Raw genomic sequence first — 20,423 nt, forward strand, 5'->3', positions numbered from 1 at the left:
AAGTAAATTGTCAACTTTCTCTTTAAAAAATCACTTATTTTTTAAATTAGTTTTTAAATATTTTTTTAATTAAATTTATTTTTTAAAAATTTTAAATTAATTATATTAATTATTTTATTGTTAATATGACATATTAAGTAATACTACAATATATATATATGGCAGTCCAACAGATTTATTCTCCAAAAAAATTAATTAGGTCCCAAGTTTCTAAGATTACTAGATATATGCCATATAGGTCCCCCAAGCCAGGTTGAACCGGTTAACATGACACTCTCTCTTCTACATAGAGATTGTAGGTGTAATGTGTCAGGTAAAGTAACACGTGTCACGTTCAGGACAGATTTACGTTCAGGACAGATTATAATTAATCCCTGAATACGTGGCTAAAATGACGTCGTTTTGGGACAACATCAAACGACACCGTTTTGAGGGGACAGATTCGTCCCCACCTTTGTTTCCTGGTTCTCGAAACTTCGACTTTCTAAAGTCAAATAGGTCTCCAAAAATTTTGTTATAAGTCAAAAAGGTCCCTGAATTTATAGTATATATATCAAATTGGTTCCTCAAATTAAGCAACTAGAACTATAATTAGAATCAAATCATGATAAAATTATCAAAAATGTGTCAAAATATGCCGTCTCAAGCACATGAAATAACAGATCTCAAATATAAATATAGTCAAACAATTAGCCTAAAATGATTTATAAAAAAAACTATCTTCACATACTTCTTATAAGAAATTCGCCTAATAAGTCCTAGTTTTTGTTTCATTTAGGGCCCGTTTGGGAAACTCTAGAAGTAGCTTTTTTTAACTTTTGACTTATGAAAAGTAATAGTATTAATGTCGGGTGCAATTTTCAAAACCAAATTGCAACTTTCTAAGAAGCTATTTTGGAGCTTATAGAGAAGTTAAAAAAAATGACTTCTCTCATAATACTTCTACTTTTCATTACATTTCTTTAAAATAAGCACTTTTAGAGTTAAAAATCCAAATATAAAATAACTTATTTATAAGTTACTTTTAACAGAGTCATTTATTATTGAAGTTATTTTATCAAAAGGAGCTTAATTAAGTTAGTTACCCAAACTGGACCTTAATGTTTAATCATGGTACCAAAGCAAAAAATTTATTTTAAGTTTTAATAATATAATAATTTGATTTTCAGTGTTTTAAAATGATAGTTCCAATTCTCGAAACTAAATTACAATAACTTTTCAAGTAGTGGGATAAATAAAGCAAAATTGATACATGGAAGACATGGAATCATTTGGGCTTATATCAAAATAAAATTTAATTAAGGAAAAAAAAGCTAAATTTTTTCTCAAATGTTTAACAAAACTACATTTAAACCAGATATATATTTCATCTATTTGATGTGCCTATTTAATCCTTCCATTTGTCACCAAAAAATCCTTCCATTTGTTTAATTGTATATATAACATATTTTTAGTAGAGTATTTTTAGAAGATCGCTTTTCATACTTTTAAAAAATTAATTAATTTAGAATTAATATTTGTATTAAAAATTTAGAATTGATTGGTGAAATGAAATCGATATCACCTTAGAAATACCATATTATTTAATAGAAAATCAATAAAATTTTACTACTTATATAATTATATTAATAAAATAATTAAAAAATAATATAAAATTATAATTAAACTAAAATTAAATATTAAAAACACATTATTTTTAATTTTAAATTATTATTTATAATATATAATTTTATAGATATTTATGTGTTATTTTATGAAAACTCAAAATAAAATTAAAATTAAATCTACCATTAGCATTGAAATGCTCTTAAAACTTGTCTCTCTGTAGTAGAGACAACAACTCTCTCTGTCTCTTTCCAATAAGTGATAGTATCCATTTCCATCTTGGTTTGCTTTCTACATAAATATACCCATTTCTTGAGGAATCAAAGTATTAAACTAACACAAACTCTTTGTAATTCAAGTGCAGTTTGGATTAAACTACTTGTAAAAATTATGTCTCTCTTAAAAACATAACCGATAACATATATAAACATACGAACTCTTATATATTCAATACTATCTATTTGAATTGCATTAGATCATTTAAGATGAGATCTGAAATCAGATTCAATTTATGCAACTTTATTTTAAAAGAAATTCAATCTAATTCGTTTTTTGTTTCTGACCGTGAAATACAACGTAATATAAATTATTGCTGTTTTGCTTAAGCTTTTGATTCCCATTGTTTCAGTCACGTGGTGGTGGATGGGAAGGGATTCCATCACTTGAAGTTTTGGGCATCAGTCTTGGGTCTAAAGTCTAAAGAGAACATTGTTACTTTGCCAATCCATGATAGAGATACGATTGAAGATCCAAATGGGCTTAAGCATATATTCTTAGAAACAGTGTGGAATTCTACAAGAGAAAGGTTCATGAGTCTTGGCCACAATGTTCCTAGTGACAATGTTCGCCGCACGTTTGTGCTGAGGCGTGACCATGTTGATCATTTGAAGAAATATGTGTCTACTAAGTGCCAAAGAAATGGTCTAGGAACATTACATTTGTCGACGTTTGTTGTGCCAATTAAAGTCAAAATGACGATATCATATGGTAACATAAACAGCTTAACCTAACAGGAGGAAATTATTAGTGGGACAAAATGGTATTTTTGGAGTCGCTGTTGCTACTGGAAACAAAATTAGATGCTTGCAATCTGAAGGTTATGTAGGAGCTGAACACTATATTCATGTCAAACTTAAGTTTGATTAGATTGCAACGAAATTAGCATTGGTTCTGCAGCCGGGATAACCGGATAACAATACCTATAACAATGAGCCTATCATCTATTCTTAATATATAAAAATAAATAAATACACATTATTTTTAAAGACATTTTTTTCCTTCTACTAATGTCATGTCAACAATATCGTTTATTTGGCAAAATTTTAGAATCATCAACTACTCAATTTTTGCCAAATCAATTATTATATCCAAATCAACAAAAAAATAAAATATACAAAAAAACATACAAGTAATAAAAATATATGCAAATTAGACTATAAAATTACCAATGATAATAATTAAAAATTAATTGTGTCTAACCAAATTTATAACCTACAAGAATCTATATTCTCATATTTATTATATTTTACTATTATAAACAATATAATAAATTTATAACTCCAATAATTAATTTATTAATTTCTATAAATAACTCATCAAATGTAATAAACATATATATTACAAATGTCATAATAATTTATTAACTATAATAAATTTTACGTTTCAAATTTCATACTATTTGAACTACTTATATAAGTCTCTTATCACTATTGGGTCAATTCTGGAGCCCATTGTTCACATTGTCTACAAAAATAATTGTCTACCTAGCAAAATCATTCTTCAAATAACATCAAATTTAGCACAAAAAAATTATTTTCGCACTACACAATATCTCAAACTTACTCAATGGAGCATCATTCTTTAGATAATATCACCAAACAAACAGACAATTAGTTTATCAAAATTTGCGTAGTTCGTTTATGGAAAACATTAACACCCACAAATGAAGAAGAGTTTCTTTTCTTATAAATGATTATATTAGATGAAAAAGTACAAAACAAACATATTTATTATATTTTTAATTGTATTTTTAAATTGAACATTTTTCAACACTATTTTAAATTTGCATCACTTGAGACATTGTCTGACAGAGTGGCCAAAGAAAAATATTAACAGGTAATTTTGTTTTATACTATTTCAATTATTCTTATTAAAAATAACTTATTTAAAAAAAATCTACACAATTTTGTTCTTTTAATTGTAGATGTCATTGGAAAACTGCATACACATCAAAAGATCAAGGAAAAAAAAAATCATACAAATTCAAGACACATCTTTGAAAGAAGAACATACATACAAAGATGGAACAAACAACACAATAGAAAGTATATATAACACAACAATTCATAAAGAGTATGTCTTTACAGGAATGTACGACAGAAAGAAGAAAGTAACATCTCTAACAATAACTAATAAAGAAAAAGAAGAACGAGCGTCACATAAGAAGACTAAGTCCATCAACCAAAACAAATGCAAAAATCAAACCACCAAATAAAAATATCACTTTGTACAACTCTAACATCCAAATCTTTTGTACTATGAATTATTTTAAACAAAACATCTTTTAAATTTAATTTTACTTTATATATATTAATTTAATTCTATAAAATATAATCAATTTTAATATTTATTATATACTATTATTAATTTACCGCCCGCGCATCACGCGGATTTCATTCTAGTTTGTATAATTATAAATTGATAATTGTGTTGTATGTATTTAAGAAGGGAATGAATTCATTTATATTCTCTCCATTTTTTTCTTTAATTATTTTATAAAATATGATCTCTAATCAGGAATCAGATATTTTTAAGTAGGATGGAAAAAAAATTAATAATAAAAAATTATTATTGACAAAACAAAAAGATTAAGAGAACCTATTTCTATTTAAAAAAACTTACTATTATTAAAAGATTTTTAATGACTTCACAAAAGAGATTGAACTAAATAAATAATTTTGATAATTATAAAAATACTTTTTTTAATCCTAATTTCTCTCCACATTTACTCTGTAGGTTACAAAAATACTTTTCAAAACTAAATTCCACTAGTAGCACATCTTTCAAGTATATTTGTTTCTCCCATCATATTTAATTTTAGAGTTTTATTTTCTAATTTTTTATGGTTAATTATGAGCTTTTTTATAATAGACAAAATAAAGAACTAAATGTTTAACTATCTTTAAATTAAAATAATAAAATTTATATACAATTAAAATTATAAATTTAGTAATAATAAAATTTTCATTTTACTACTTTACCAACTTTTTTACCATATATCCTCTCAAAAATTTTTCGCTTAGCATCAAACCAAAAATACTTTTCAAGGCTCAATTTTATTTAGTAGCATATTTTCCAAGTACATTTTTTTTTTGTTTAGACTAATTTTAGAGCATTATTTTTTTTATTGTTTATAGTCAATTATGAGTTTTATTTTAATTCTAAAATTTTTTCTTTTCCTATTCCCATCACAGTTGTATAAATTTTTTTAGTTATATGTAATTGCAATAAAAATATCTTGTCTTTGTATAATTATGAATATAGTTTAAAAACTTTTTAAGAATAAAAAATCATACAAATTTTATTTTTTAATATGTCTTTTATGTTACTTAATTAAAAAATTATTTTTTATTCAAATAAAATTACAAATACTTTTAATATTAAAAAAAATTAAGTATGATCTAAATGTTAAATAACTTTTTAAATAATTTTAAAAAATATTGTTTTTCCCAATATCCAATTGGGAAGTGATTCTTCCCTTATCTTTTTTTGGTCAGAGATTCTTCCCTTTTCTGTTTTCAACGCAATTTCAAATCGGGGGCTGAGTGAATTGCTATATAAATTGCGAAAAGCACAGCATTCGATTTCAATTTCCAAGCATGGATAAGAAGAAGCAGAGGCAATCGACTATGGAGAAGAAGAAGAAGAAGCAACAGCTGAATGAGAATCACAAGAGCAAGAGCATTGACGACATTTTCCCTCTTGAGCTGATTCACAGAATCCTAGTGAGGGTTCCGCTCAAACATCTCGGTCGCCTCAAGTGTGTTTCGAAGCTTTGGAACGCTCTCATTTCCGATCCCGACTTTGCGAAATCACATGTTCACTTCTCTGCCGCACCCACCCATGTATGCCTCTTCATAAATGACTACTCCAAGGCTTGCTCCGTTGACATTGACGCAGTATTTCACCGCCACAAGCGTGCTACTGCAGCAAAAGAGGTATCTCTCCCTTTCGAGACGAACACACCTTTTGATTTTGAAGTTATGTGCTCCTGCAGAGGGCTTGTTCTCTTACACCGAGCCCCGCATTTTTTTATCGTATGGAACCCAGTAATTGGATCCAGCAAAAGAGTTTCCTACTCTCACATTGTTTCTCGTAGTGACCGCAAGAACTTTATGTTTCCCGTTAGTGCGTGTTTGTATGGATTTGGTTATGATGTTTCACAGGATGACTACTTAGTTGTTGTAGCTTCTCAGGATAAGAATGGCCAAGAGCACTTTGATTGCTTGTCTTTGAGAACCAATTCATGGACTAATCTTGATTTTGCACTCTCCAAACCCTTGGGTAGTAGCAACTGGAAATCTCGTGGGTTCTTCTTGAATGGCGCTATTCATTGGTCATCCCGCACTCTTAGAGTTAGAGATTATAGTATTCTTATATTTGATTTGAAGGAAAGAAGTTTCTCAACCATATCTATGCCTGAACAAGTGATGGGTTATCTCAATCCCACTCTTCTCGCCCTACTAGGAGGGTGCCTGGCCTTGTATTCTTATGAATACGGTAAAACTAACATATGGGTGATGAAAGAATACAAAGTGCATTCATCTTGGATTTTCTATCAGTTTTTTAGTGGTGGATCTGCGCCTCTATGCTTATCCAATGGTAGTGACATTGTTGCACTACGGTCTTTTCCGATATCTAACTTATGGTTTGTCAAATATGATGTCAGACGAGAGCTCTTCCAATTCCAATGTCTTGAGTATCCTCATCTGGAACAATTTAAAGGTCGTTCTCGTCGGTACATTGTATACACAGAGAGTCTCGTGCGAGTCCCTAGTGAGATTAAGGATAAGAAGAAGAAAATGGTATGTAACTATTCTCCTAAGGATTGCACTATTGTTATTCCTCATAGTTTTCATTGCTTTGTGATTAATTAAAAATACCTAGCAAGATGCATTATGCATCAAGTTGCAATCAGATGCGGCTTTTGGCTGTTTGAATTTATCAATGCTTATGGAATAATTGATCACTGTCTTGTCTTGCTTCCTGAAGCCTATTCTTGTGGTGAGGGGTTTTAAGCTATTTCTTTTTTTCATGTCTAATTCCGTGCTTCTCTTTTCTATAGGCCATCAGAATCACAAGATCGATGTCAAACAAGGAAAGAGAACGACTCAACAGAGACACTTAATTATGTTGTAAATAAAGTGTTGGCAAGTTCAGCTGGAAGAAGCTTCTAGGGAACTTTGTTTTATTTTGCTTTTGCATTAAAGTATGATTTCCGTTCCAACTATGAATGTGAAAAACTGGAACATTTGAAAGTGCAGATAGAGTTTCCTACTTTCCTCTAGTAGAATCCAATCTCTTATATTTTCTACTTGATCTTTATTCAATATTGCCTTGGTTGAGTTACTATGTCTACGCAGAATCTCACACATCAGAATGAGAGATTTAACATGTAAACTAATTGTTAATTTGTCAATTCAGTTTGGTCTTTAGTAGTAAGTATTTCAGTATCTTGTTTGTTGGGATTACAGCTGGGATATTTGTGCTTGCCACTTGAATTGAATTCTTCACTGTTCATAGAGCATGTGCTCCTAGGTCTTTCTTTCACGGTAGGTTAATTGAACCACGTTAAATTTTCTATTTTCAACTTATTTTTTGTTGTATCTGATAAGAAGCCTTGTAGCATGTGAATCCTTGTAAAACCTCCATAGAAAGGAGTTGGTTGAGATATGTGCTTGATTACCTTATTAGGAAACAGAACAGACATGCATGCTAAAACAGAACAGGCTTTTATTATTTGAGTGTACACATTAAGAATATCATATGTCTGAATCACATGAGATCCCAATTTTAGGGTTAGTAAATGATCCTTTTAGTAAACCTTTGGCAATCCGTTTATATGCTGCTTCAGTTAAGTGTACACCATCCCAAGTTATGAACTGGGATGGATCATTACAACTAATCAACCCCGGTTCACCACAGTGCTTCACCGGTGCATTGTGATAGTTTGCATTCGCAAGTGGACAGCAAGAATCTAGAATCGATTTTGTGAATCCTGATAGCACAAACAAACCACAACTTATGAGGAATAATAGAATCATATGTGATTGTTCAAAGATGATATATCATTCAAGAAATTATGCAGAAAAAAGAAGAGTTAAGTACCAAATTGTGTTGGAGATTGATATAATTGCAGGGAAGCATGGTAATAATCTGCATAGATGATATTAACACCGGGGTGAAGCTGTCGAAGCCGATTTAATTCAGCAAGAAGTTGGTTGTTATAGTAGTCAGCAAAATTGTTATAGGACTTCAAACATCCAGCTTCATCATAATCCTCCACATCAGTACTGGGGTGATTTCTCAAATAGAAAAAGCTGCATCCGAGAGCGAAGTTTCCGGGAACTACGAGAGTTTGAGCCCCCAAATCAATCAATTTCTGACAATCATAAAACTCACCAAGGTAGAGTTATATATGGATTATGATTCAAAATAATTCTTAAATGCTGGCTTCATAAGATACTCTCAGATTTTATATAATTATCTTAAATGCTTGCTTCATAAGATATTCAAATGTATTAATGCTTCCAAAACTCTTACATTGATGGCCCAAGAGATTTTATTAATCACAAGTGGTACATATGTGGTGGCTTCTTCTATAGGCCTGCCTAGAAAGAAAAGATAGTTGAAATCATTGCCACCAATCTCACCCACAAGAAACAAAGAGCTCCCAAAAACTTGTTTACACCCTGCAAAATTAGAGGACTATCCCATAAGTTTCAACTGGAGCATTATTGCAGCTTGCCTGTGCCCAATTGAAAAGAACAACTGGAAGATTATTACCTGAAGAAGAGTTACAGATAGAAGGAAGCAAGTCCATGAACCAATCAAACTGGACCCCCAGAGAATAGTTGGTGGGAACAAGAACGTCATAGAGACCCTTCTCCACAAAGAAGCTAATATCCAAAGCAGTGGCACCTCCAACTGCAAAGTTCACTCCCTCCAATGAGTTCCAATCTTTTATCTTCCCTTTCTTGATTCCCAGGTAAGGTTTTAGCAATGGAACCCCAATCTGCTCAGCTGCAAACACAAAGAAGAACATAAGAACAAGAGAGAGAGAAGGGACGACGGTTATGTTATTAGTTATTACCAAGGAAATCGATGATAAGTCGGCCATCAGAAAATCTTCCAGTGGGAAAATGAAAGAAGGTGTCTCCATATGGAGGGTCCAAAACCAGATATGTGGAAGGTGATAGGTCTTCAGTGTCATAGTATAAGTTTCCGGTGTCAGCAATGGAATCTCCGAAGCTGTATATTGCACTATAGCACCGGCTTGAAGCACTAGCCGTGCTCGTATGAATAAGAGCTGCTACTGATAGAAACCAAACCCAAGAAGAAGAAGCAGCAGTCGCCTTAGCCATGCGAATTCTGCTATCTAATTCTGAAGGTAAAGTTCTTACATTATTTTTCTATTTTCTTTATTCGGATTATTCTAAACTCAGGAAGCACCGAAGCACGTTGGTAGTTGGTACGACTAACACGATATATTCTAATAATTTATGTCTACCACCAACTCCCGAGTCCGCACCCTCCCCACGCTAAACATATGGTATTAAAATAATGGAAATATATTTTTATTAAGAAAATGTTTCTTAATAATTTTAGTAGGATTAACCTGTTGACATTTTGATATTATTAAAACTAAACAAAACTTAAACAGCAAAAGCATTATTGGATTGGAATAGTGAAGAGAGCAAAGCACACAAATGACACATGGGTTTGTAATACACTAATAAGTGTCTTAAGTGAGTGCCAAATGCCAATAAGTGTCAATCTTCCACTTGTGCACCCCATTTTCCAACCAACAAAAAAAAAACAAGAGTCATTAACTCACTTCTTCCTCGTGAATCACGGAAATGAATTTTATAAATTATGATATATCACTTTTAATTTTATAAGTAAGATAAAAAATAAATATAAAAAAATAAAAGATTAAATTTAATATTAGACACCATCCAATTTTTTTTTTTTTTCAATGAAGAAAATTTACTCTCCTAAATTACCTACAGCTACAAGGCTACAACCCTCTATGCATGGATATCGATGCGGTGGTCAAAGGTAGTTGGTGACCAGATGTTTTCAGTGGCCAGCCGCACTACAATCGCCTTTTCTTTTTTTTGGACATCACAACAATGACTTTCGGATAAAGGCTATATTATTAATTCGACTCGTTACCCCATGAGGCCAATTTTCATATACAGTTTATTTATATTTTTTATTTTTAAATTTATTTTATATTAATTTTAAAATATAAATATTAATAAAAAATATTTTGTATTTAAATTAAAAAATATCAAAAAATCAAAATAAATAAGTGTTTTAGTTTAAACTTTAAATAATTGACATTTTTACACATTTATAAATTCAAATTTTGTATTTTAATTTAAATAAATCACTTGTGCAGGGATATTTTTAGTGGCAAATTGACAACACTACTGTACATTAGTTGATAACAACATGTGAAATTCTTTTAAAACCTCCACAGAAAAAGGAGTTTGCTGAGATATGTGCTTAATTACCTTATTAGGAAACAGAACAGTCATGCATGCTAAAACCGAACAGACTTTTGTTGTTTCTGTGTACACACATTAAGTATATCATTGTGTCCGAGTCGCATCACATGAGATCCTAATTTTAGGGTTAGTAAATGATCACAGAAAAAGGAGTTTGTTGAGATATGTGCTTAATTACCTTATTAGGAAACAGAACAGTCATGCATGCTAAAACCGAACAGACTTTTGTTGTTTCTGTGTACCCTAAAAAGTATATCATTGTGTCTGAGTCACATCACATGAGATCCTAATTTTAGGGTTAGTAAATGATCCTTCTAGTAAACCTTTGGCAATCCATTTATATGCGGATTAATAGTCAAATTAATTAAATTAGTCTCTGAAAAATGAAATATTTTTTAAATTTATTTTTGAAAGATTTTTTTAATCAAATTGATCCTTTAAAAATTACGAATTAATCATATCTGTCTTTCATTTTCTCCATTTATAATTTTCGTTAACGATTGATGATGTGAAATATTAACTGATAATATACATAACATATAACATGTTTAATTAGACGTTGACTAAATATGTTTATGAAAATCTATCAAATTTAGTTATTAGGTCATATTAGGAATAAAATTTTTGTAATTGAAAAAAATGACTAAATTAATAGATTTTCATAAACATATTTGGTCAATATCTAATTAGACATATCAGGTATAATATATGTTATCAATTAACGTTTTACAACATAAACTTTTGAAAAAAAATTGTTAATGGAGTAATTGAAGGACAAATATGATTAATTCGCAATATTTGAAGGATTAATTTAATTAAAAAAATATTTTAAGAATGAATTTAAAAAATCTTATTTTTCAAAAGACTAATTTAATTATTAACCCATTTATATGCTTCTTCAGTTAAGTGTACACCATCTCAAGTGATGAGTTTGGAAAACTCTAAAATTAATATGATGATGATCAAACATTATTAAAATAATTAATTACAAAATTATTAATTTAAATTTTGAATCACATATGTTGATTAATAATTTTGTTGCTTGCAGACTTAGCAATTGGGCATAAAGAAATTTGAAACCCAAAATTGTTAACAAAATATTCAGTATTGGTACAAAAAGGATATATGATATATGGCTGAATTATTATGTTAGTTGGGTCAGAATTTATTGAGCAAGTCCAATTACTTATTGTTACAAGACCAACAAAGTGGTTGGTCCAAAATTGAAAAAGAGAGAAAGCAAAGACTATATACTTCCACAAATGCCACACCCTTCATTTGATGAAATCCAAAATTTGATTAAATGAATTTAATGCAGACATTTGTAACATAAAAAAGAAAATACAATTGATTTGATGGCATTTAATTTCTACACGTTACAAGACATGGAAAAGAGAAGTGGGTTTTTAATTGAATGTAGTTGATTTTAATTTCCTTTTTTATTTCCTTTGAAAGCTTTTTCACTCTTCTCTCTTTATAGTCGGCCACCTCACTGTCAAAGAAGAAAATAGTATAAGCAAGTAATCAGAAAAAGGAAGCAGAAGTTATGGACAAGCAAGAAAAGGGCTAAGGTGATGATGGCCCTTGCAAAAAGAAGATCAACAGTAAGGCGTGGTTGAGATCTTTGCCACTTATGGTAAGAAGTTGTGAAGAAGTCTCAAGATCACCATGCCTAAAAATGGTGGAAGATCCAACTTGGTTAGAGAAGAAGATCCCTGGGATATGGCTCGTCTCTATTTTGTGGTCATCCATCACAGAAGGTAGCTACTGTAGCTACATGGAGGAGGAAGCAGAAGTGGAGCAGAAGTGGAGCAGGATGAGCTGTCAATGATTAAGCACTCATCAAGGGTCAGAAATCCTTCTTGGGGACCAAGTCAATATGGAATGCTCAGATTGATAAAACTTGATGAGAAGGAATGACAGAGAGGTAATTGCATGTTGGTTTTAGCGTTCGGTTCCCTCTCTTCTCTCTCTGTCCGAACCAGTTTGATGTTGAAGAAGAAGAAGTTGGCTCGGTTCAACCGTTTCAACCTTTGAGGCTTCTCTTTCTATAATAAGGGTGAACAGTCAAAACTTGAAGTAAGGAGAAAAGAGTGGAAAGCACAGAGTTCTTATAACTACCCAAGCTAACAGAAGTTCTTCTCCTTCAATGGGTTTCATTTTGTATTTTCTTTAAGTTTTGTCTGTCTTGAGTCTCATGGTAAAAAAAGGCAAACAGTGTGATTTGTAAGAAAAAATCAGTGAGCGAAAAAAGACAGTGTACAAAATTAAAGAAAAAGTCATAGGTGTCTTAGAGGTCCTTTGTACATCTATGTATTGTGTATCATGATTCTGTGAGAATCTCCTTGCAAGTTGGGTTAGCACTTAGCAGTTGAAAGCTTGGTAGGTGACCAAGTCAAGTTCAGGATTGGAGATAGATTCTAGACTTGTCCCAAATAGGAAGGGTAGTTCCTAGGGAGAATTGGTGTCTATAATCTGTCTGATTATAGTGAAATTTTATCATTGTTGTGATGGAAACTGGATGTAGGCTGCACTGCACTTAGCAGCTGAACCAAGATACTTTTAGATGTGATTCTCTCTTTCTCTTCTACTCAATTTCTGATTCTGTTCGTATGAGACAAAATTAAAAAATATCTCTTCACTAGTTACGAGACAAAAAATAGAAATATCTCCTCAATCAAATCAAAAAGATAACAAATGTTACTAAACAAAAAAAATACTAAGATTCAATCCCCCTACTCTTAACTATTAATAAGCATCACCAAAATATATACTGATTTCAACTAACAGGTAAGTAAATTTGTGTGCAATTCTTTTATTTTTTAAGTTTTGCCGAACACTTTAGTTTCCACCAAATTAATTATCATTTTATAAATATTTCTCATATTTAATTTACTAGAAGTGGACCATACCCATAATTCACCCCCTTCTTTATGGCAACCATTCAATCACTGGCTGGTTACTTAGATCTGTCCATGGGCATGGACCTTTCTATCTGCATTATTGGCACGTGGCAAGTACAATTATGAAATTCAAATACAGTTAATAACTCTTAGCTATCAATGAATTAATAGTCAAATTAATTTTTAAAAAATAAGACATTTTTTAAATTTATTCTTAAAAAATTTTTTAATCAAATTTATCATTCAAAAATTGTGAATTAATTATATTTATTTTTCGGTCACTTTATTAACAATTTTCTCCAAATATTAATGTTGTAAAACGTTAATTAATAACATATATAATATCTGATATGTCTAATTAGATATTGACCAAATATATTTATGAAAATTTATTTATTTAGTCATTTTCTCTAATTACAAAAATTCTATTCCTAATATGACCTAAGTGACAAAATTTGTTAGATTTTCGTAAACATATTTAGTCAATGTCTCATAATTGAATATGTTATATATCATATATGCTATTAGTTAGCATTTCACATCATTAATCGTTGACGAAAATTATGAGTGGAAAAAATGAATGATAGATATGATTAATTTGTAATCTTTAAGGAACCAATTTGATTAAAAAAATTCTTTCAGGAGACGAATTTAAAAAATATTTTATCTTTTAAGGACTAATTTAACTATTAACTTGTTATCAACTAAGTTAATTGCACCTGAATTTTTATTTTTTAAAAACTTATCTACAATTATATTTACGTGAAATTAATAATTAACTACAAAATTAGATGATTTGATATATTTAATTAAATTAAAATATAATAATTTTTAAGTATCAGTTTTCTATAAAAACAATTATACGTGCGTTTGCATCGTTATTTACTGCGAGAAACTAATGGTTTTGTCAATTATTTACCCTTAAAAATCTATGCTCAATTATTCATCTTGAATATGAATCCAAATATCTCCATCCTTTTTATATTAATATTTTTATTATTTTCAATTGTTAATATTAATGAGTAGCACACTTTCTTAAAAAATAAATAAATACGCATATATCTTTTGTACAAGTACACAATGATGTATCCAAAAATTTAGGCATCAGTTAAAATAAAAATGATAGATAAATATAATAAATAATTTTATTTAATTAGTGAATGATTCAAACTTAATTTTTAAGTGGTTTAATAAACTTATTAATTCTTGCACTTCTTTTTGGAAGCTTTAGCAATTTCAGAAAAATAAGGAAGTGGAAGGTCGACCATGATAAGGACGTAAAGAATAATTATCTGAAATAATTTAAAATTCTTACTTTAGGGTAATGCTTATCAACACACCAACCACATACTCAATTTTATTACATTTATATTACAAACAATACATTGTTCCCAATTCTTACACAGTAGTAATTAATAATGGGTAATGTTAGGTAGACAAAAATAAAAAATAGTCAGAATTTATCTTATTTAACATTAATTAATTATCGTAATAATTAATGAATATTAAATAAGACAAGATATGACTATTTTTGGCTGATTTTCTTTAGTTACCAAATATTTCCGATCCGTTAATATAATGACCAATTCTTGTGTAGGAATATTTTTCGGGAGAACATATAACAATACAGGACAATGGCTGATCTCAAGGTATGGTAGAGTTTAATATTAAAACCTCTAAATTAAAAATAGGAGCTAATATATATATACATACCAAAACTAGGGTAAATGTGGTAACATCATATCACTGAATCACATGATGATGAGATACTAATTTTAGGCTTAGTGTATAAACCTTTCAATAGAGCTTTGGCAATCCATTTATATGCTGCTTCAGTTAAGTGTATACCATCCCATGAAATATATTTGGATGGATCATCACAAGCAATCACCGTTGGATCTCCACAACGCACCGAAGAATCGTAATTATAATTCGCATTTTCAGGAACACAGCAAGCATTTTGAGTTGAATTTGTGAATCCTGCATTAGCACGAAGAAACAACGGTACAATTATTGATAATTAATTAACCACGAGATCCTCCATTGTATTGTAAATCTAATATTATATATAGGAAATAATAAACAAAACATGGGATAGTACATTATATTGGAAGCCAAAATTAAATAACCACCACATGAAACACATGCATATGGTGACCGGTGAATAATCTCAACGAGATCGCAAAAAATCTATTATTTTATCTTATTAATTTTATAATTAGAATGTGTCAAATGTTATTCTTTTATTATAATTGAAACTAATTTTTTTTTTAAAAAAATTAAAGAATTCTCTTTTCTTTTTTTTTTTATTTTTCTCATTCTTTCGTTCACTTTATTTCTCTTATATATTATTATCAATGACTAATTATAAATTTGACAATCAAAATATGAAACATGATATTTTTTAATTGTATTAAAATTAAAATTAAAATATAGCTATATTATATATTTTATTATATATTATTAACTAATTTAATAACTAAAATCTATCACACGACACTTTTTTATTAAAATTGAGAGAAAATATTTTTCTCCAAAATTAATAAACTCCCTTCTTACATTTCCTTATCTACTTCTCTCCCTTTTTCTATTTCTATCTATCCTTCTCACTCTATATATAATTTACAATTTATATTTTATATTAATAATTTAACAAATCAAAATGTCACCAAATATTTTTTCATTACAATTAAAATATTTTTTTTTCTAAAATTAACAAATTTTCTCTCTTATTCTTTATCTTTTTCTCTCTTTTCTGTTATTTTCTATTTTTCTTTATCTTTCTGTTCTACAAAAAATAAAATTAATAAAATAATATAATTCAAATAAAAATATTATTATTATATACATGTTTTTGGTTTTTTATTTAATTTTAAGTATTCACCGTTTATCTTTTTAATTTATATTTTTTTATTTTTTTCTTCAAATATTTATTACATATAATTTGAAGAGAATACTAATGTTGTAATTAAAAATTATAATCAAGATTCAATTATATTGTTAAAAAAATTAATTTTAAATTAATTTTATAACTATCAATATAATTTTTATGCTAATATCTAATTATATTTTTATATACATATAGAGAAAAAAATTATTTTTAAATAGCAAGTATAAAAATTATTATTTTTATTTATGCAACAGACTTAACACCTAATCAAATGTAAAATTATACATGCTAATTTTTTCAAATTTTAGATAACAAATATTAAAAAAATTAAACTCTTTCACATAAAAATAATAACTAAAAATCTTATTATTTTGATTTTTTTTATTTATGGAGATCCTAGTCTTCTTAGTCGACGGGGACTTTTGTTCCTTACAACCTTTTTGTAAAAGTAATTTGATTCTATAAATATTTTGTATCATAATCTATAATGTCAGAACAAAATTGACGTAATTTTAAAAGATTATATTCCTATAATGTTATTACGGATAAAAATATTAGTATATATATACTTTAGGTCTTTTTATGATATCACTAATTTAACAAGTTAATAACTAATTTTAAAGTAGTATTTGAATTTTCGACACTTGTTTAAAAGAATAAGTGAGCTAATCGCTCACCAATCCAACTTTATTAAGGTTAAGATTTAGAATTTAAAATTTAAAATTTAATATAAAAAATAATTTCAAAAAATTTACTGGAAAAAAAAAACTCTTTGGTTAAACTTTTAAACAAAATAAGCAATACAATAAGCAAAAGAAAGATAAGAGATGAGTTATGCACCAAATAGGCTTGGAGATTGATATAATGAGAAGGCAGCATGATAATAATCTGCATAAATGATGTTTGTATGTGGATGAAGCACTTGAAGTCGATTGAGTTCAGCATAAAGCTTCTTGTTGTAATCTTTAGCAACCTTATTTAACCATTTGAGACAACCAGCATTATCATACTCTCCCATGTCAGTAGTATGGTATATATTCAAATAGAAGAAAGTGCATCCAAGAGGAAAGTTTCCGGGAACCAATAGAGTTTGAGCCCCCACATCAATTAATTTCTGAAAGCGATCATATAAAATAATGAGACGATTATGTGTTATAGTAGCATGTATTTATATTTGTATTTCAATAATAAAATATTACATACATTGATAGTTGAAGAGATTTCATTTATCACATTTGGCACGTACGTCCTCATTATTTCATCTACACTCTTATACTGAAAGAGAGGATGGTTGAGATCGTTGCCACCAATCTCCCCAACAAAAAACAAAGACTTTCCAAGAACTTCTTTACAGCCTGCAAAATAAGATCACATTTGCTCCTTACTTATATTATTTTAAGTACTGCCAAAAACAGTTAAGCTATTCTGCTGTTCATATTGCATCGACTTAATTAGTTTTCTTTTGTTATTATTAGGTTTAATTAGTTTGTTGGTGTATGTAGTCTTATCAAAATTTTAATTAGATATTTATATTTTTTTAATTAAATTTTTAGACTTTATATTAAAAATATTAAAATTAATGAAATATATTTTAAGGTAAAGCATACGACTTTTTGTCTCGAAAGTTTGACAAAAATTTCAAAAATACCGCTAAGTTTTATTTTGTTTCAATTTTGTCCCAAAAATTTTCGATTTGCATCAAATATACTCCTACTGGCTAAATTTTTTAAAAAATTAAGACTAATCTAACAATAATGCATGAAAATTATGCTTGATTTACTTGTGTTGAGGGTTGTTCTTATGAAATTGTTGTTGAATTGGTTTTAAATTTTTTGAAAAATTAACCATTAGGGTATATTTGATGCAAATAAAAAATTTTTGGGACAAAATTAAAACAAAATAAAATTTAGAGGTATTTTTGAAACTTTTATCATTCTATCGTTGAAAATATATATTGATAATAGCATGCATAAAACAATTAAGTATTTCTTGAATTAAAAAAAACACAATCATAAACAATAAAAAAGAAACTCTTACACCACCCATCTGAAAACGAAAATAAATTAATTCTTCAGGTCTAACCATAATGGATAATGAAAAGTTTAGTAGTGGGTTCGTTTGTTTAATTTGACTTGTCAACTCTCCCAAAAAAAAAAATAAATAAAAAAAACTCTTTTCCTAGAAAGTAAATAATTACTTTTTTATGTCGTGGCCTTGTCCCCAAAAAAATTGTTGATGTTTTGTTTTATTTATGTGCTTTTCTTTAATTCACATCATGTTATTGCAGAAGATAATTTTTATTTTTAGGTAAAATGTAATTTTCTTTGCCATAAAACAATTATTGAAGCCAAAAAGAACCGCTTATAAAATAATTTCTTTCTTAATACTTGTTTGTAAAATTTTAAAAATAATTTTTTTGAGTTTTTATCTTATAAAAAATAGTAGTATTAATGTTTAGTGCAAAAATTACAGCTTTTAAAAAAGTTATTTAAAAGTTTATAAAGAAGTTAAAAAAATGATTTCTCTCATAATAAATTTTTTTTATCACGTATTTCTTTTAAAATAAACACTTTTAAAACTAAAAATCTAAACACAAAATAACTTATTTATAAACTACTTTTAATATATTTATTTATTATTTAAGCTATCTTTTTAAAAGGACCTTAATTAGCTTAGGTCCAGTTTGGTTAAACAACTTAATTAAGTTTCTTTTGAAAAAATAGTTTAAATAATAAATAACTATATTAAAAGTAGCTTTAAAATAAGTTATTTTGTATTTGAATTTTTAGTTTTAAAAGTGCTTATTTTATAAAAATGTGGTAAAAAATAGTAGTATTACGAGAGAAGTCATTTTTTTTTAACTTCTCTATAAGCTCTTAAATAGTTTCTTAAAAAATCGTAATTTAGTTTTGAAAATTACACCAAACATTAATACTACTACTTTTCATAAGTCAAAAACTAAAAAAAAAAGTTACTTTTTAAGATTTTCAAATAGGCCCTAGTAGTTCAGTAAAGAAGACTCTAGTAGTTCAGTAATTTTAGTTATTATTTGATCGTTATAAATATATTGATTTACGTGTATAAATGCCTATAAATATAAATTATTATTATTAACAAAATATTAAACCAAAATGATAATATTTCATTCCTAATAATCTGAAGGAAGAGTGGGAGAGAAAAAGGAAAAATGATTACCTGAAGAAGAATTACAAATGGAAGGAAGCAAGTGTTGGAACCAATCTAGCTGCACTCCGAGAGAATAGTTGGTGGCAATATCATTTATACCCTTATCCACGAAGAAGCTGGGATCTAAAGCAGTGGCACCTCCAACTGCAAAGTTGACTCCCTCCTCCTTGGGATTCCAATCTCTTATCTTGCCATTCTTGATTCCCAAGTAAGGTTTCAGCAGCGGAATTCCCATGTGCTCAGCTATATACACAATTACACATATATTATTTAATTTTATTAAAAGAGTATAATTGAGAAAGTGTAAACTCAGCTGCAGTTGACTTCACGTGAAGTTAATAGTTAAAAATCGTTAGATAGATGAAAATTTACTCAAATTAGTTAAATTATCTAGTGACTCTCAATTATCCACTTCACGTGAAGTCCACTGCACCTGAATTTTCACCAATTAAAAAGAAGATCGAGCGAGATGCTACCAAAGAAATCGATGATAAGGCGGCCATTAGACCATCTTCCAGTTGGGTGATGGAAGTAGGTTTCACCATAAGGAAGGTTTAATACCAGAGATTGCGACGGTGGTATGTGATGATCGGTGTTGATGTCAAAGTATAAGTTTCCGGTGTCGGCAATGGAATCTCCGAAGCTGTATATGGTTGTGAAGCAGCGGCTGGAAACGGAGGAAGAAGCAGCCACGTGGAGGAGGACGATAAGAAGCTGAAGCGGTGCTGTCAAAATCTTGAGCCATGAAGAAGCCATGTGCTGTCCCTCTCACACCTCCAATTCTCTGGGTGTTGAAAATTCAGTGGCCTCCTCTTTCGCTCTTTTATAATCCTTTACGATTGAGATACAATTTTTTAATATTTTTGTTATTATTTAATTAATATAAATATTAAATTATTTTTAATAAATAAATTTTATTAATTTATATCTGTAAATTTAAAAAAATATAGATATAAATTGTAAATCGTATTAATATGTAAAATTTTGATAAATATAAATATAAATATAATTTATTATTAATTAAATATAATATTTATTGATTAT

At 28.6% G+C, this 20,423-nt stretch overlaps 3 protein-coding genes across 3 annotated transcripts; 1 reads left to right on the forward strand and 2 right to left on the reverse strand.

Annotated features, from left to right (window-relative positions):
- Positions 1-5,363: 5,363 nt before the first annotated feature.
- On the forward strand, positions 5,364-7,472 carry LOC107622529 (F-box/kelch-repeat protein At3g23880-like). The gene is made up of 2 exons (XM_016324461.3): positions 5,364-6,689; positions 6,950-7,472. Exons 1-2 carry the CDS (start codon positions 5,484-5,486, stop codon positions 7,010-7,012), a joined length of 1,269 nt encoding a protein of 422 aa, XP_016179947.1. The 5' UTR covers positions 5,364-5,483; the 3' UTR covers positions 7,013-7,472.
- A 125-nt stretch (positions 7,473-7,597) lies between these two features.
- On the reverse strand, positions 7,598-9,406 carry LOC107622533 (GDSL esterase/lipase At1g31550). Its single transcript, XM_016324464.3, has 5 exons — positions 8,978-9,406; positions 8,671-8,907; positions 8,428-8,576; positions 7,993-8,266; positions 7,598-7,882 (listed from the first exon to the last, which is right to left on the reverse strand). Exons 1-5 carry the CDS (start codon positions 9,246-9,248, stop codon positions 7,647-7,649), a joined length of 1,167 nt encoding a protein of 388 aa, XP_016179950.1. The 5' UTR covers positions 9,249-9,406; the 3' UTR covers positions 7,598-7,646.
- Positions 9,407-14,905: 5,499 nt separating this feature from the next.
- On the reverse strand, positions 14,906-20,218 carry LOC107623798 (GDSL esterase/lipase At1g28580). The gene is made up of 5 exons (XM_016326172.3): positions 19,856-20,218; positions 19,389-19,622; positions 17,397-17,548; positions 17,034-17,307; positions 14,906-15,283 (listed from the first exon to the last, which is right to left on the reverse strand). The coding sequence occupies exons 1-5, from the start codon at positions 20,133-20,135 to the stop codon at positions 15,042-15,044; spliced, it is 1,182 nt and encodes a 393-aa protein (XP_016181658.1). The 5' UTR covers positions 20,136-20,218; the 3' UTR covers positions 14,906-15,041.
- Positions 20,219-20,423: the final 205 nt, after the last annotated feature.

This window comes from Arachis ipaensis, chromosome B10 (genome assembly GCF_059453495.1).
Source record: "Arachis ipaensis isolate K30076 ecotype BB chromosome B10, ASM5945349v1, whole genome shotgun sequence".
In the NCBI taxonomy this organism is placed as follows: Eukaryota; Viridiplantae; Streptophyta; class Magnoliopsida; order Fabales; family Fabaceae; genus Arachis; species Arachis ipaensis.

Excerpts from the sequence above, each read along its gene's own strand:
- LOC107622533 (XM_016324464.3), bottom strand. The coding sequence starts at position 9,248 with ATGGCTAAGGCGACTGCTGCTTCTTCTTCTTGGGTTTGGTTTCTATCA. Across the intron at positions 8,267-8,427 it reads AAATCTCTTGGGCCATCAAT|AAATTGATTGATTTGGGGGC; the intron begins GTAAGAGTTTTG and ends TATGATTGTCAG. Across the intron at positions 7,883-7,992 it reads TCAATCTCCAACACAATTTG|GATTCACAAAATCGATTCTA; the intron begins GTACTTAACTCT and ends TTGTGCTATCAG.
- LOC107622529 (XM_016324461.3), top strand. The coding sequence starts at position 5,484 with ATGGATAAGAAGAAGCAGAGGCAATCGACTATGGAGAAGAAGAAGAAG. Across the intron at positions 6,690-6,949 it reads AGGATAAGAAGAAGAAAATG|GCCATCAGAATCACAAGATC; the intron begins GTATGTAACTAT and ends TCTTTTCTATAG.
- LOC107623798 (XM_016326172.3), bottom strand. The coding sequence starts at position 20,135 with ATGGCTTCTTCATGGCTCAAGATTTTGACAGCACCGCTTCAGCTTCTT. Across the intron at positions 19,623-19,855 it reads CCTTATCATCGATTTCTTTG|CTGAGCACATGGGAATTCCG; the intron begins GTAGCATCTCGC and ends TTGTGTATATAG. Across the intron at positions 17,549-19,388 it reads CATTTGTAATTCTTCTTCAG|GCTGTAAAGAAGTTCTTGGA; the intron begins GTAATCATTTTT and ends CTTATTTTGCAG.